The 15,928-nt window shown below is 51.2% G+C and overlaps 1 protein-coding gene across 1 annotated transcript; it reads left to right on the top strand.

The window, feature by feature from the left end:
• Window positions 1-916: 916 nt before the first annotated feature.
• ASCL2 (achaete-scute family bHLH transcription factor 2) lies at window positions 917-1,435 on the top strand (the record flags this gene model as incomplete). The annotated part of the gene is made up of 1 exon (XM_082318801.1): window positions 917-1,435. The coding sequence occupies one exon, from the start codon at window positions 917-919 to the stop codon at window positions 1,433-1,435; it is 519 nt and encodes a 172-aa protein (XP_082174927.1).
• Between the last annotated feature and the right edge of the window lie 14,493 nt (window positions 1,436-15,928).

Genomic DNA, 15,928 nt, shown 5'->3' with positions numbered 1-15,928 from the left:
AACCCCTGAGCCACGAAAGCTTTGCGTTTTTCTTCTCCTCTCCGTGCCTTTATCCTTGAAACTCTCATTTAAGCCTGAAAAGTCAGCCTGCAGAGAACGGCCTTTGCAAGCTGACTCACGCAGCGGCTGTACGTTTTTATTGTAAATTTTCTTTCTGGTACGTGTAACAGAGCAGAGTCCCGGCGCAGCCCTTCGCTTTGCAAACCGAGCGCCCCCCGGCAGCCAGGGGCCGGCCCCGCCGCTCCCGGGGCCGCCGCCGCCCGCCCCGCCGCCGCCGCCCGGCCCGGGGAAAGCGGCGCGCTCGGAGGGAGCGGAGCGGGACCGGCACCGCGCCGGGGGCAGGGGGAGCGCCGGCTGCTTCTGCGGGCCGGTGTGCGGGGGGGCGGGGCGAGGGGGGAGCCCCTCCCCCGAATAACAATAAAAATTAAACGAAAATAAAACATTACCAATCCAGAAGCAGAACGGGCGATGAAAGGGGAAAGCTGCAAATGGCGGGGCGGGCGCGCGCCCCGTTCCGGCGGGCGGGGCGGCCGCGGAGGGGCAGCGGCGGGGGGGGGGGGGGGGGGGTGTGCCGGGGCTGGCGGCGCCACGCGCCGGGCGCGCGCGGGGGCGGGGGCGCGCGCGGGGGAGGGCGGGCGGGGGGCGCGGCGGCGGCGGGCGCGCGTGGCGCGGCGTGCGCGGCGCGTGCGGCCGGCGGGGGCTCGCGAGCGGCGCGTTGATAAGGGCCGCCCGGCGGCGGCGCCCGCCGCAGAGGCGCGGAGCGGCGGCGGGAGGAGGCTCCCCCGCGCTGCCCGCCCCGTCTCCCTTTTCCCCTTTGAATTCAGGTTTTCGCAAAATCTCGCCTGTTCGACGTTTTTTGTGCATTTCAAATTTCTTTCGCGCGCTTTCCGCCAGCCGCCGCCGTGGCCGCCCGGCGATGAACGGCGGGGCCCTGCCGCCGCTGCCCCCCGCCGCCCCCCGCGGCCGCCGGCGGCCCGCCTCCCCCGAGCTGCTGCGCTGCAAGCGCCGCCTGGCCTTCGCCGCCCTGCCGGGCACCGGAGCGGCGGCGGCGGCCGCCGTGGCCCGTCGTAACGAGCGGGAGCGCAACCGCGTGCGGCTGGTCAACCTGGGCTTCGCCGCCCTCCGCCAGCACGTCCCGCACGGCGCCGCCAGCAAGAAGATGAGCAAGGTGGAGACCCTCCGCTCCGCCGTCGAGTACATCCGCGCCCTGCAGCGGCTCCTCGACGAGCACGACGCCGCCGCCGCCGCCTTCCCCGACGGCCGCGGGCGGGCGGCCGTCGGGGAAGGCGGTGGCGGCTACTCCTCCGCTTCGCCCTCCTTCGCCTCCTCCGTGCCCGGCTCGCCGTGCTCCTCCGAGGAGAGCGGCTACGACGCGGCGCTCAGCCCCGAGGAGCGGGAGCTGCTGGACTTCACCAGCTGGCTCGGGAGCTACTGACCCGGCGGGAGGTGAGGGGGGAGCCGGAGGGGAGGGGAGAGGGGGGCCGCTTCCCCGTCCCCCGGGGGAGGGGGCACGTACCCATCGGGGCTCTTCGCACATCTCTCCGCAGCCGCGCTCAGCCTGCAGTACCTCAGCGCCCTCGCTCTCCGCAGCAGCCGGCACCCCCCCAAAAAGTACTCCCCCCCCCCCACCCCGGCAGGACCCCGCTGGCTGCTTTCCTCGCCGGGTTCACCCGTCGTCTTCGGGCTGTGGAACGTGCAATGGTGAAAAGGACTGGCGGGGCTCCGCTACCTGCTCCGGGGCAGCGGCTCCGCCGGGAGCTGCCGGCGGAGAGGAGGCCCGAGGGACCCCGCTTCCCCCCGCGCCTGCTGTCGGGTGTTGCTTTGGAGGGGATGGAAGAAGAAGACATAAAAACACTTGATGCTTCCTTGTTTCTGGAGGGGGAAGGGAATTTTTTTATCCTGTCAGATTCTATTTTATATGTAACTTGAACTGCCTATGGGAACACTGGTGTATGAAGACTTATTTTTGTACAAGAAACCTTAGAGAAAAGGGGTGAGGAGATGGGTCTATTTTTAGCAAGTCCTATTCCCTTGTTCTTGAATGCTGCCAGCTAGAATGTTTTGGGAACGTACACATTTTAGATAAAAAGGTGGGGTGTTTTTCTCTCCAAACACTTTAGTAAAAGACTGTAAAGTTATGTTGTGTCTTAACGTGGTGTCCAAGTTTGCCTGGTGTGAAGGTCCACTTCTCTGAAAACTGAAGTTTTTTTAAAAAAAAAAATGTATTGAAGGCATTTTTGTATGCACTTGCTAGGATTTCTTAAGTTGTACATATGCAGTTTTTAAGAGAGTATCATATTTTATGTAAATTGACTTTATAAATAAAAATCTATTTATAAATGGCTTCAGGGCTGTAAAGTGCATGTGTTTGCCAGAAATGCCCAAGGTAACTTCTGCCTGAGGGGGCGGGAGAGGGGCATAATGAGGGATAGAGCTGAGAGGCAATTCTCCTGGACCAGATTTCACATGCAGAAGGGAATAAGGAGCAGCACAGCATAACCTCCAGGCTTACTCCCCCCCCCCCCCCCCCTTCAAGTTTTATGAACTCAGCACCTGGTGCAAGTACTGCAGAGATGATGTATGGGGACATGCAGATGTGCATAGGAGACAGCAGGTTCAGTGCTGATAATTCCTTTTGGGGTATGCAGAAGGTGCTGTGCTGCCCTTGCCTAGAGTGAGGGGAGAGTCACAGGAAGGTAAGGAGGGAGCAGGTATCTGAAGTTTGTCCTGGCAGCTACTCTCAGGAGTTAGGCTGGAGTGCCTTTATTCAGGGGAGGTGCATCTCTGAGAACAGCGCTGTCATTTAAAACCCACACATAACCAACAGTGTCCCACTCTGACCTACTCTAACTTCAGCTGCATGTACATATACTTTATCTAAAGGCAATAAGCGAACATGAATTGCACCGTAAAAGCTATTGTCAGAGACTCCTAAGCTCTGTGCATTACTCATGGGCTCATGCTGAAGACCTGCTTCAGTGCAGGTGAGCCAGAGGTAAGACAGATTGCTGCAAAACAAAACACAGTGATGATGGCACAAAAAAACTACAGCAGAGGCTGTTACTTCCCTTAAATAGCTCTAGTGAATGTTACTAGTCAAATGGAGCAAAATGGGCTGGCCTGTAGAATATGCTGAGCATACACAAAGCAGAAAGGGTTATTAAAATTGACCTACTTTGCACAGACTGTGCATATAATCTTTTTGCTGTGTTAGTACTGGGAAGGTAGAAGTTTTCAGGAGTGTGATCACTGAGCAGTCCCAAATTCAGTAATTGCAGTGGGTGCTCTGTAGTCCAGATCTGCAAGTGTATTCCACATACATGATTCCATTTGCAAAGCAAAAAAAACCCACTGGAAAATGCAGGCTCTAACAGCAAGTACCATTTAGAAGCCTGCAAGCAAGAGCAATTGTGCTTCAAATTCATTCCCCAATCAAAGTTGCTCTAATAAACATGCCTTTTGAAAGGCCCTGAGAATTGAAGTGCTTAATAAGTTGATTGCAAAGGTTTTGCCCTGTGCTGCTCTTCAACAGCCCCACAAGTAGCAGGAGCTGTGAGCTGACCTGGGTGTTAAGTGATCTGCTACACTTGGCAGCAGCAGCAGATCAGGCTGGAGGGGTAACATGGTACCTTTCCCCAGTGGGGATTTAGGGGCTTCACCCTCACAAATGCTCTCCAAAAATTCAGTCAGGCATAAACCCATGCAGATTCCCAAGTACTTATTCTCAGCTTAAAACAACAGCATGCCACCCTTCCCAAGCAATTTAGAGAAATCAGGACTGCTGTGTGTATCTGCACAAGTGTCCCATTATGGCAGAATGCATTTGTTTAGGGAGTTTTACTACTGCTTGGCAGGGTGCGTGTTTTCTTTCCTTAGGAGCACTGACCATTTTTGTATTTCCAAAAACAATATTTTGCTCTCAGTCAAGTAATTCCCAGCATCATTACTAGGTTAATCAGATCACCCAAGATACTGTTGCAGCAACATTAAAGCAGCATCAACTGTAACTGTATTGGCAAGAAATTAGCTGTGAACAGTTTTCACTTAAGCAATACTAATATTAGAAAAAAAAAAAAGAGCACTTAGTCAGCATCACAAGTTACCTTAATGCTGTCAGCCAGTGTTTCAGTAGAAACTAAGTAGGGGGAAATCAAGAATGTACAGTTTACTTTGGAAAAAAAAAACAAACAAAAACCCAAGGTGGTCATGAGTCTTCCAAACACTTGAGGGGAAAGAGGGTGCAGGGAGAAGGATGTATGCCTGTTTTAGAAACACAAGATGGACAGAGGGACTTTTTTCCCCAACCATGGCGACCACAAGTCACTAGCAGACTCTCAGATCAAGCTGCTAAAGAGGCTACACCAGAGAGAAGGGTATTGAGTCATTCCACCCTTTTAAAGAAAACATTAGGGAGGATGCAAGGTAGGTTCTTTGGCAGTTGCAAAGAGAGCAGGTAGCTGTCTTCAGCCAGCCCGGCTCACTCCCCTTCAACTGCAGCCACCTGAAGACTGCTTGGACCAAGTTGAAAAGATTCCTGACTATAAAAGCTCACACCTAGACCTCTCTGCTCCATGTATGCAAAATAGTGCCCCAGCAAAGACTTGGGAGATGAAAGCCCTCTGACCATGAGAGTCACCTGTAAGCAGCAAGACTAATGCCAGATCTGCCTTCTCAGCCAGGTGCTTCCCCTGCCTGGAGCAGCCACTTCCACGTGACGGTGGGACTTTCAGTGTCTGGGTTAGCTACCATCAACCAAGGGCTGCTGTGGGGGCTTCCAGGAAGCTTGGGTGCCTGCCTAAGCTGCTACCCAAAACACTTGTGGCAGGGATGGGGAACGTCTCTGATGAGCATATCATTTCTCTTTAGATGCATAACTAGAAATTCAGTGCCTGAAGAAGGAAGACACAAACCCAGCCCTAAGTACAGGGCTGCAAGAGAATCAGATTCAGGCAGAAGAAATATGCTGAGGAACTCCGAGAATTAAAAAAAAAAAATGCTGCAGTAAGCCAAAGGTGCCAGGAGGCACAGGCTTGTCAATGTGCAGCTAGAAAATGCGCTTCTGTAAACATCTCATATCTACATCCACCAATGGGTTCCCATTTTCCTGGGCAGCATTTCACACATCAGACAAGTCTAATGAAGCAGAAACAAGTGCAGGATGGTGTCAGGATTAGCTGCCCCTCTCCCTGGGCTGAAAGAACCCTTCAATTTTCAACCACATTCCCTTCCTTTGGCATTTTGAGTTGCTCAGGCTGAAGCTTTTCTTGTTACCCAAAGCACATAAAGCCCAGCACATGGTAAAAGTAGTTCCTTGCAATCAACCACGCATTATTGCGCTGTGGTGTTTAAATGGTGTTGTCACCCCTCATGGGCAACCTCAGGTTCAGCTCCGTGGCTACACTCCTTCCAAGTTTCTTCATGTTATTAAAAAAGTAATTTTGTAGGAAAGGGCTATGCATCCTGCTTGAAGGCTTGTGCACCACACGAAGCAGGCACGAGGGTACCCTGCAGCATCTCTGTGGCAGGATGGCATTGCTGGTCCTTCTTGCAGGGCAAGCGGCTGCAGCAGAGCCCCAGCACTGCAGGGGTCTCCAGGAGATCCCTGCCTCAGGGCACTTTAAGAGATAAGAGCCCAATGGAAGTAGGCTTTCTCCTGTTCCTACCACCACATAGTATCACCAGCAAATACCAGCTTTACCACAGATCCTCCTGCAGAGAGGAGTTGGTTTCAATTTATAACAACTCACTTCTACGTTAACACCTCATAAAGATCTTGCTGCCTGCTGTGCTTGGTCTGTAACAAGGTGAGCTTCTGCGTATCAGCTTGCTTCTGCCTCCCCTCCCATCTGCGGGGAGCAGCCGCCAGGAAAACGCTGGTCTTGCCAGCCTTTGGTCTGCGTACCAAGACTTTTCGCCTGCCATGGTTTGTGGGCAGACGGCTGTATGCTAAGACTAGTCCTGAGGTCATTTCACTCTTTTCATGCAGGTCACAGAATAGCTGGCTAACAGTAACAATTTTCAGTCATTTCTTATCTGGATTGGATGTGGGCCAGGAGCCTGGGAGTGTGCATAGTTAAGAGAGAAGGGCAGCCCCTTGCACAGTCAACGGCAGGCAGAGCTGGCCTGGCTTTGCCCAGCTTGGGCATCGGCCAACAAGGGCTCAGTTTTCTTCCCAGAAACTACCATCAATGAAGCATTAGTCAAAGTTATACCTGGGAGTAATGGGACCAACAATATTAAAGCAGCACCAGCTGTAATTACCAGTTAAAGTTGCACCCTTAAGAGGCTATTGGGCAGTATAACAAATTACTTAAAATTCTGGGGACACCATGAACCCCTGGCTCCTTTTGAGCTCTGTGCATTCCCTGGCACACATGAACAGAGGAGCTCTGCTAGGTGCTCTCAGAGCATTCCTTGGGACCTCACCACAGGGCTTCTCAAGCTAGTCCCTGGGGCTTGCTCTGGAGAAGTGAGTGGATGCTCCTGTAGCTGAGTCTGAGGACAGAGAGGTTTTATGCTTACCAGTACTCAGTCTTTTTATTATATTCAAATAACTTCTTCCATCCATTATTTTCCCATAATAAAGATCTACTGAGGAAGAGACTAAAGCTAGTACAAGAACAGGAGAAGTGGCATAGCTAAGGCACTTCCCAGTAAAAGGGACTGCTTTGCACCTCTGCTGTCACCATCATCAAGAGAGGAAAATTGAAGGGGAACGTCAGCATCCTTAGCTTAGGGAACATGTGGCAAAAACATCAGAAACTGGGATTTCTGCTGTATTTTAACTGGAGATTCTCCCCTGTTCTTGAGCACCTACAATCAGATTGAGATCATTGTTCAGATCAGGATGAATAAATCCTCATTTTCTGCAGAGTGCTGCCTTCCCCCTCACTCCTGTTGTCCCCACTCTCTTGTCCCAGGGCACAAGAAGGTGGCAAAAGAATAAGGGAAGTGACCCACACAAGTCCTAGCACAGCTCTGTTACATACAGGTGAGGCAGGAGAGATCCTCAGAGAAACCCCAGCCAGCTGGTAGGCTCCAACACCAGCATCCACTCACAATGAGCAGGAAAAACCCAAGACAGACATTTAATATCTGCCCAAGTTATCAGTGTTGTTTTACAATGGAAGAGAAATAAACTGTCATGTAGAGGAACATGGAAATGAGAAGGAGAAACAATTGCAAGAAAGTGGTCAGCAGTGGAAGGCATAGTGCATTAAATCAGAGCAAGAAGCACAGAGAAATGCCTTCAAGTATTAGGCTGTGACAAACCCCCAACTCTATAAATGCTTCTGTTTATGGGTAGATGTTAGTAAGATCAGAAGTATAAACAGCAGAAAGGGAGAAGCTTCTGGTAAGACGATTGTTTGGCTGCAGGGACCAGGGCAGCACTTCAAGCTTTGACCTATGAGCATCCACCTTGCTGCTGGAGAAGCCTCAGTTCTCTCCTGTCTTGATCTCCTTTCATCTCCTGGCCTCAGCCCCACCACTTAAAGCCTGCAGTACAATAGTTATCCAGTCACCAGACCCAGTAAATTGTGCTTGCTTTTTAAGTTGTTTGTTTTTTTAAAGGCAGAGAAAAACCAACAGAGAGAGGCATGATAGCCCCAAGGGGAATTTTCTGTTAAAGTCACTGCCAAAAGAATGACCAATTTGTAAGTGAAATGTTGACACTTTTATAACACAGCAAATATCTTTCCCTTGAGTGAAGCACTTCAAGATTCTTTTTAAAGAAAGAAAAGATGATTTTTGTCAGGATATTAAATACTAGGAGGAAGTGGTGTAATACTGTAACGCATTTTCCCTTTCTCTCTGTTTCCCACACACAGTTCCTTCAAGGCTCCACAAAGGAGCCACAGTTGCTTTAGCAGAACCATACACAGAAAGAACAGGTGAAACCCACTGGGTAAATAAAAATCTAGTTTAGAAGTATTAGTAAATACCATCATCCTCTTACCAGCACAGTAGTGCAAAGCCATCCTCACAGGCTGCTGACTCCTACATCCCTGGTACCAGCCTGCCTTCAGCATGGGCTTGCTTATATTGAAGGAAAGCCAATTGGTGTCAGTGGAAGGGGCTGCTCCCCTTGGTGAAGCACCTGCGCACGATTCCCTGCCGAGGGGGCTCTGTGCCGGCCAGCCGGCCCCCATCACTGCTTCTCCTTGCCTGGGAGACACCTGGCACCAGAGCAAACTGGGCAATGGAGAGGGTGAAACGTGCTTTAAGCACCTTGAAGTTTGCAGCGCACACTGTATTTGGGTCTGATTTGAATGGAGGCCAGGGTGGGGACCGGGTCTGGGTGCACCCTGGCATGGCTCTGCACCATCTCCTTGCCCGATTCCCCCCAAACCCCTCTCCAGCAGCCTGGAAGGCTGTCTCGCAGGCTGCGTCCCCACGTGCTGCACGGACCTGGGACGCTGCTGAGATAGTTTATACCCTTCGGTCTTTGGTCTTGCTAGAGGACAGCCAGCAAAGAGGGGTGAAAGCAGAGAGGCTTTTGAAGTGGGGAGACCACAAAGCTCATTTAGGATGCATACACCACCAAAAAAACCCCAACCACCAGACAGTAATAACTTCAAACCAGTGCTGACTGGAGTTGAAAACAGTGATGTACTGGCAGAAAAACTAGCACCTAAGCCAAGTTCAGACGTGGTGTAAGATGAATTTGACTCTGTTTATGATGCTGAAGAGAGCTAATGGTTGCCGGCAGGCAAGTCTTGCTGTTAAAGAGATGCACACAGCTTATTAAAGGGACCTCTGAGCACTCTTTCAGGCCCAGCAGAAATCATAACCAACCCCCTCCGTGCAGCAAAACCCGCTGGAGAAAGCAAGGGCAGTGTCCACGTCTTGCACATCCTATGGCCGGTTGGGCCTGAGCTACGTGAACAGGACCCTTGGTGGGATCTGGGGTATAGGACAGGAGCTGCACTTGGTGTGCACGTGGCAGAAATCACCCAGAGCTGGACAAGGAGCAGAGGACGAGGGCTTCTCGGGCTGCCAGGGACACAGGCTGGGGCAGGAGGTGAGGCAGGCTGCCTGCAAGCTGTTTTCTTGCGCTGCATTTGGGGATCAGGATTGGTGACTGTGCCTTGTGAGTGAACCAAACAGCCACCTGCATTGTGCTGCCACCTTCCCATCCCAACTTCTCACCACCATCAGCCTTGACCCGATGAAGTAGCATCATCGCTGTGTCGGTGCACCATTGCATCACTGCATCCTTATACGATAACCAGGTGTTGCGGCTGCTCTCTTCAGCCACTGTGGAGGGCACTTGGTACACAGACAGCAAGGAGCAGCTTAGGCGTTGCTGAAGGAGCTCAGCGCAGGATACTTCAGCCCGCTAGAAAGCCACGCTGTGTGGCTGGATTAGCCCTGGCTGCAGAGCGATTTGTTGCTGCTTTCTTTTCCCTGGTAATTTATCGTCTGAATGGAGATTTTTTTCCCATGTTCCTTTTTTTTTAGTAAAGAAGAAGATGGAGTGAATAAGAACCATTTTATAAATGCAGCACTTGGGTTACAAAATTATTTATTTTGGGAGATGTTTGGATGGAACAACTTTTGATTCCAAAATGCTAAACATTTTATTGAAATCTCTGAAGTTTTGGATGGTCAAAATGTGAAACAGATCATTTGTTGAAGCAAAGACTCCACTTTGGGTCAGCTTATTTTAAAATTTCAGTTTTCTGGAAATTTTGAAGCATCTCTGAATTATAGCATCAAAGTACAGCAATGACATCTGAGCTACCAGAAAAATCCTGGGCTCTGCCTCTTTCTTAACAAAGGGCTAGCAAGTCTGTGTTGCAAAAACTCAGGTGGCCAGCCAAAGACCAGCAGGTTGGAAGAAATAACATGTATGGTGGGGTTTTGGTTTTGTTTGCTCGCCTCATGTCTTGACTTGAGGCAGGAGGACTTTTGACCTCCTTCCTTACTGAGGGGCTAGAAACATCAAGGAGATTCAAGCCAGGAGTGAGCCTGGGCAAGTGAGGGGCAATGCCCCAGGCTGCAGCCACCCCCGCATCAAGAAATTTCCCCCAGCAAACCCCATAAGAGCAGCTGGGGGCATCTGTAGAGGTGTGGATGCATGGGACAGCTTGTCCCCAAACTCCTCCAGCCATGGGGGTAGCCTTGATGCTCCAGCTTTATGCTCCTAAAGCCTCTCAGAGGGCAGGGGCCCATATGGCGTACCAGCCCCAAGCACTTTCTGCCCACGATTCAGCCCTGCCATAGGATTTGCAGTGCACAGCTTGCACCAGGGCCCAAAAAACGATGCTGAAACACAGACGTCATGCCTCGTGTGTACGGAGGGGGTCTCCTCGTAGGCTCCCTGAGCGCATTTTTCTTCACCACTGCCTTCAGTCTTCCCCTCCTCACCTCTACTTAAAATTAACTTTGCATCGTATATCACCCCACTTTCTTTCTCAGTGCTTTCACCACGGGAGAAAGAGCTGGAAGCAGGAGGTGGAGCAGGGGAGTGAAGGAAAGAAAGAAAATGGAAAAAAGGGAAGAAAGTGAGAGGCTGGGGGAGTGGGGAGGAAGGGCTTGAAAGGGCTTGGGAGGGGACAGGGGCAGGCTGGCCCCCGGCTGCCCGCATTGTGCCCGGCTCTATCCATCTAAATAAAGGGACTGTCACGACTTGTGTCCCAGCTGTTGCCTTTCGGGTTTTGGTGTCGTCCCCTCCCCCTGTTTGCTCCTCCTTCCCCCCCCCCCCCCCCCCCATTTCATCCAGCCTGCATCAAAGTGCCCCCGTCTCCCCGGGCCTTTCCGCCCCCTCCCCGGGGGCACAATGTCCCCTTTTGTGGCCACCACCCAGGCGACCTTTTATACCTCCTTATCCCCATTTATCCCCGTGCCCGCGGGTAAATAAAACCCGGGGCGAGGGGAGGCTGGAAACTGGGAGGGAGAGTGCTGGCACTGGGGCAGATATGCCCTTTTGCACCCCCACTTGCCCTGGTGAGGCAGAGGTGGCACCGGGGGACACAAGCATGGGGACCTTATTAGGGGGTTGCACGTGCCCGTGGGGGGGAACAACCTGCCCAGCATCCTGCAGTGAGCCAGGGGGTGCAGAGAGCTTTTGCAGATTTGGCTCTAAAAGAGAGCGCATCCCCTTTTCCACTTTATATAAATGCTCATAGCAGCTGGCCCTGCGGGAGGAGGCAGAGGCAGGTTTGGGTTGGGGTGGCCGAGGGCACTCCGGCATGGGTGCGTGGGCCTTCGTGGAGCAAATATCCAGCCGCAGCCTGCACCAGGGATGTTTGCTGGGGGAGAAACAAAAACATTTGATGGTCTGGGTGCAGCAAGAGCCTGCCCACAGCTTGTCCTGTTGTGCCTGCAGGCTTCTCACTTCCCTCCTGGCTTTTCTCCCCCCCCCCCCGCCCCCCCATTTATTTCCTGCTGGTTTATCCATTAGTCTCCGCTCGCTTTGGCAGAGCTCAGTCACCTTTGCTGGCTGCAAGGCACGGCAATGCAATGGGGTCCCTTCAGCAAGCACTGCGAACAGTCCCACCATTCCTTTTTTTCATTCTCAGGTCACCTGAGAAACACACCCTGTCCCGCAAGCCCCTTGCTTGCAGGCAGGCAGGCAGGCAGGCAGGCAGCAAGGTCCTGCAGGGCACCGCGCTTTCCCACTTACCAGGCAGGGATGAGTCTGCCCATGGGAAGCTGAACCCGCCATTGGGAGTGATGGCACAGCATTAGATGTGGTGAAGAAGGTGGTCTTGTTCACAAGTGTTTCCCACGGGGTTATTTTTCTCCCAGAACAGGGTTTAAGCATCCATTGCACTGAGCTCTCCTGGCACGTAATTTTTAAAGCTGCTGAAGGTATTTAGAAGTGATGCCCTGGGCCTGGTGTAGCTCCGCTGGAGGAGCAAGAGGCACACGGGTCTGATCAGCCAGAGACAGGGCCATGCTCGCTGCTGCTGAGGCTGCATGCCTAGGGCTAAAGCTCTGCATTAAATGGAGTCAGCTTTTTTCTCCAGGGTACTTAACAGGCATCAAGATCTCCAAGAGATGGATAACAACCTATGCCCTGAAGTTTTTACGGTGGGTATTTTCTTTTAGAAAACCATGAGCAGCTCTCTGCTTTGAACCCTGCATTTCCCAGCCCCCCCCAGCCCGGCATGTGTCCCTGAGCAACCACAAACGCACAGAGGCACGATACAGTGCTCCAGCTATGAAATCCCAGTAAAAGCCCTTATTCTGCATGTTTGATGCTCTCAGGCCTTGACATTCAAGTGGCCGTGCCTCTGCTGAGCTCTGCTCCAGCTGTGCATGCTGGCTGCCCTGGAAAGGCAGGGCTGGGGTGGGCGCATGAACACCTCCTGTCCCCCGGGGCAGTTGGGGACATCAGAGTGGGCTTGAGTGGCTCACCCCAGCTAAGCATCTGGCTCGTGTTTCTTCACCGTCTTTGTTTGTAAAGGGAGAGCTTGGATCCATGCAATGCCCCAGGTTGTCCAAAACAGAGGAGAAATCTCCAGCCCGAAGTCCTTGTCTCCATGTGTTTCAGATCCTATTATGGCTGCCCAAGGTGATACAGTCAGATCCTAAATTAGCCTCTTATAATCTAAATTGAATTTAGACCCAGAAAATCCCCTGCTTTCAGATGTTTCTGGTTACACAATAACCCTGGCTCTCCTTCTCAGAGGAGTGAAATGGCAGGATTTTGAAATTCCTTGTTGGTTCATGTTTGCATATAAATGCTGATTTTATCTTTTCTGTACACAAAGTAAACACAAAGCTGTTTTACAATAATGTTGCCGTTGAAACATGCACCCAGGATGGCAAAACAACCCTGACTTAGAGATGTTTCCAGGCTCAAGGACCATGCCTCCCTTCACACAAAGAAGCCGCCCGCTCTGAGATGCCCAGCCCACCCTCAGCCCTGTTGATGCAGTTCAACAGGCAGGTTTCATAAGGCAGGAGTAAGATCCAGAAGTAAAAGTGAGGCAGTGATGGTAACAGCTGTTGATTCACCCAGCCTGCCCCAGCCAGTGAGCAACCCTAAGTGTCGGTTTCCGATGGAGCTGAATTTTTCCGTAGACCTCCATGAGCCGTGGACCAGGCTAGAAGTGCCCAGACCCACTGCAACTGGGCAATGATGGCACTCACTTTAGCTGGGACTTATATCTCTTATCTTTCTTTAATGATGGTCTACACAGGGAATGTAATTCAGATTGAAATAGGGGCTTGAAGTAAAGTAGCTATTGATTATTAACTCTCTGGGAGAAAACTCTTACACTAAAACATCCTCGTTGTGAAAGGACTAAATGCAGTCCTGGACAGGAGCAAAGAGAAAGGAAGAAGTGCTGCTGGCAGGAGATAACTGACATTGAGTAAATTAATTCAGCATAATCCCTGAACTACAGAGCCCTACCTGGGGATCAGAGATGGCTATACCTAAAAACCAACCACGTCCACAAACCTGACAGCCTTAGTTATGGAAGGACTGTCCTAAAATCAAAGAAAACCACATTTTTTGATGATTTCTTCTCTGTCAGTGGATGTTGCAGAAACTCCATTTGAAAGTCAACAGCCTCTGGTGAAAGAGGCACTCGGGTGCAACTGGAGAGGATAAAAATCCAGCCCAAATATCTCTCTTCGGCCATCTAGGAGTGTGGTGTCTACTTTAAGTTAGTCATTTGACTAGTCATCTACTTTAATAGTCCACGAAGATAGAGGCATTTTCTGAGAGCAATTCATTCTGCTTGCTGTAGGATGACTATTCGACATGGGATCAACCGCCCCTGGGTGATGCTTGTCCCTCCTGACTGCTGTAGGTGGGTCCATGGTGAGTAGATGCATCAGTCGTAGCCAGCTTTAGGTGGCCATGAGTAGACGAGTTGCCTTCTGCCCTATATATCTGAGTGCTCATGGAGGCTGAAGCACTTTCCCCCATCCAAGAAGTCATCTCTGAAATAACACGTATTCAGCCCAAAGTTCACTGAAGTCCAGGTTGCTGTAGCTTTCAGTGGCCTTTGCATTGTGTCTGTAGTAATGCACCTGAGGCAGTGTCAGAAATGGGCCCTGCTTTTCTGCTGGTGGTCACTGTACCTGATCTACAACATGGATCAGACTGAAAAAGCCTGCAACCTCATCCGCTGGCTGTCAAGTCTTCATCTTTAAATGGCACTAAATGCATCCAGCAAAAGCTAGGTAACATGTCTTTCATGCCTTAGCAGTCATATGGGATTCAAATGCTATTGCCTTTGACATTGCAAGAGCAAAACCTGAAAATGTCACACAGCTGTCTCATGTGAAACAATTAAAAAAGTGAACTTGCAGGATATTGCTGTTAGAAACCACACTTTCCTTCTCATTGCTTTGGACAAGAGGCTTAGGAGAAGGATTGCACCTATTCTTGAGGCACTAACTCCTGTGGCCAAGGCCAGGGACATCAGGAGGTGGGATGAAGAAGACAATTGAGGAATGCCAGATCATTTAGCAACATGAGTTGTCCTGCAGCCCATGTCAGAAGCAATTGCAGTGGGACAAGCAAATCACCCCAAGCCTCCTGGCACAGCTGCCCGAGCACGGCTTATACCTCTGCAGTGGAAATCACGGCTTGCTTCAGTAATGCAGCAGGTTACATTGCAGTGTGTCAAGCCCTGCTGCAAGCCCTCGCTATCATTTGCAGCCAGGTAGTTAATGCTGATGCAAATTTCATTGCTACAGGCAGAGCCTCAGCCTGTCTAGAAATGTGAGCACCAGCTAGGACCAGAATGAAAGAAAAAGTATATTAAATTATCAGGAATGATAGGAAATTCACATGCTGGTATCCTGTCTCTAAATGGAGTCACTCGCCCACACAAGTTCCTCATCTGACCTTACTTGGGTGGTTTTTACTGCCTTCATTGTTCCTATAAAAACCTCAGATAGATTCCAGTCCATAAAGAAGATGGAAACTCTATTAATTGCCTTACAGCTGAGAGACAAGCCCACCCCTACCTTGCCCTGAGCCCTCCTCCTTTGCCAGAATCCCAAATCCTGATCCCTCACCAAAAGCCGCAGGGAATTTTAAAGGGTTGGAGAGACTTTCTCCTCTCTGCCTCTGCATCTGTCCTTTCCATTGCAGGAGGGCATGTATCTACCACACAGTGAGTGAAGGGACAGATACAGTTCTCGGCCTTTAAAGAAGCCCTATCACATATATTTTCTGTAGGCGAGCAGATGTGGCAGCTGTGTGTCTCCCAACCCACGCTGGCTGGGTGTCACTGCTCCCATCCTGGTACCCTCTGCCTGTCCCCACAGCCCCCCCAGTGCTCCTGTGTTACCTCCAGCCTCTCTGGGCAGTGATTAATGGTGCCCATCAATCAGGCACTGCTGCAATGAATGCGGCAGGCAGTTTGCGATTAACCTTGGGGAACCTTGTCGTCCCCCCTTGCTCCCCCCGGCTGTCCATCCCCCTCCGGAGCCCCCCGCTGAGGTTATCGGGTGAAATGAGGCGGCATGCGTATGTAGGGGGCCCTGGAGAACAGGTCTCCTGGTCTTTTCATATTGAAATAGCAAGGTCTCAATCACTCCTTTGAAGTTTGTTCTGCAGGGGTAAAAAAAGAAACAAACCAAAGCCCAGCGTTTTCTCTCAATAATGCAGGAGGGAACCAGGATTGGGACAGTCGGGTTTAGTGGCAATGGCAGTGCGGAAAGGAGTTGGCTTGCCTGCCTTGTGAAGGACGTGAGATTTATTTGGAGAAGAGAAAGTGTAAAACTGTGGGACAATTATCATAGGGGACAGAGTTTCACTTGACCTCTCCCTGTTTTCCCTCCTGTCTGGGTAGGATCAAGCGACCCTGGCTCTGCTAGTGCTGTACCAACACAGGATGAAATATAGTCCTTGCTTTCAAGAAATGATGGCAATGATTTCTTAGTTTATTGCAATGCCATTTAATGGCTTCAGCTGGGATTGCTCATCCCTGCCACTGGAGAGGCGTGGAAA

The sequence above is a fragment of the Platalea leucorodia genome (assembly GCF_965183815.1).
Source record: "Platalea leucorodia genome assembly, chromosome: 7".
Taxonomy (NCBI): Eukaryota; Metazoa; Chordata; class Aves; order Pelecaniformes; family Threskiornithidae; genus Platalea; species Platalea leucorodia.
This window is presented reverse-complemented; position numbering and strand designations above follow the sequence as displayed.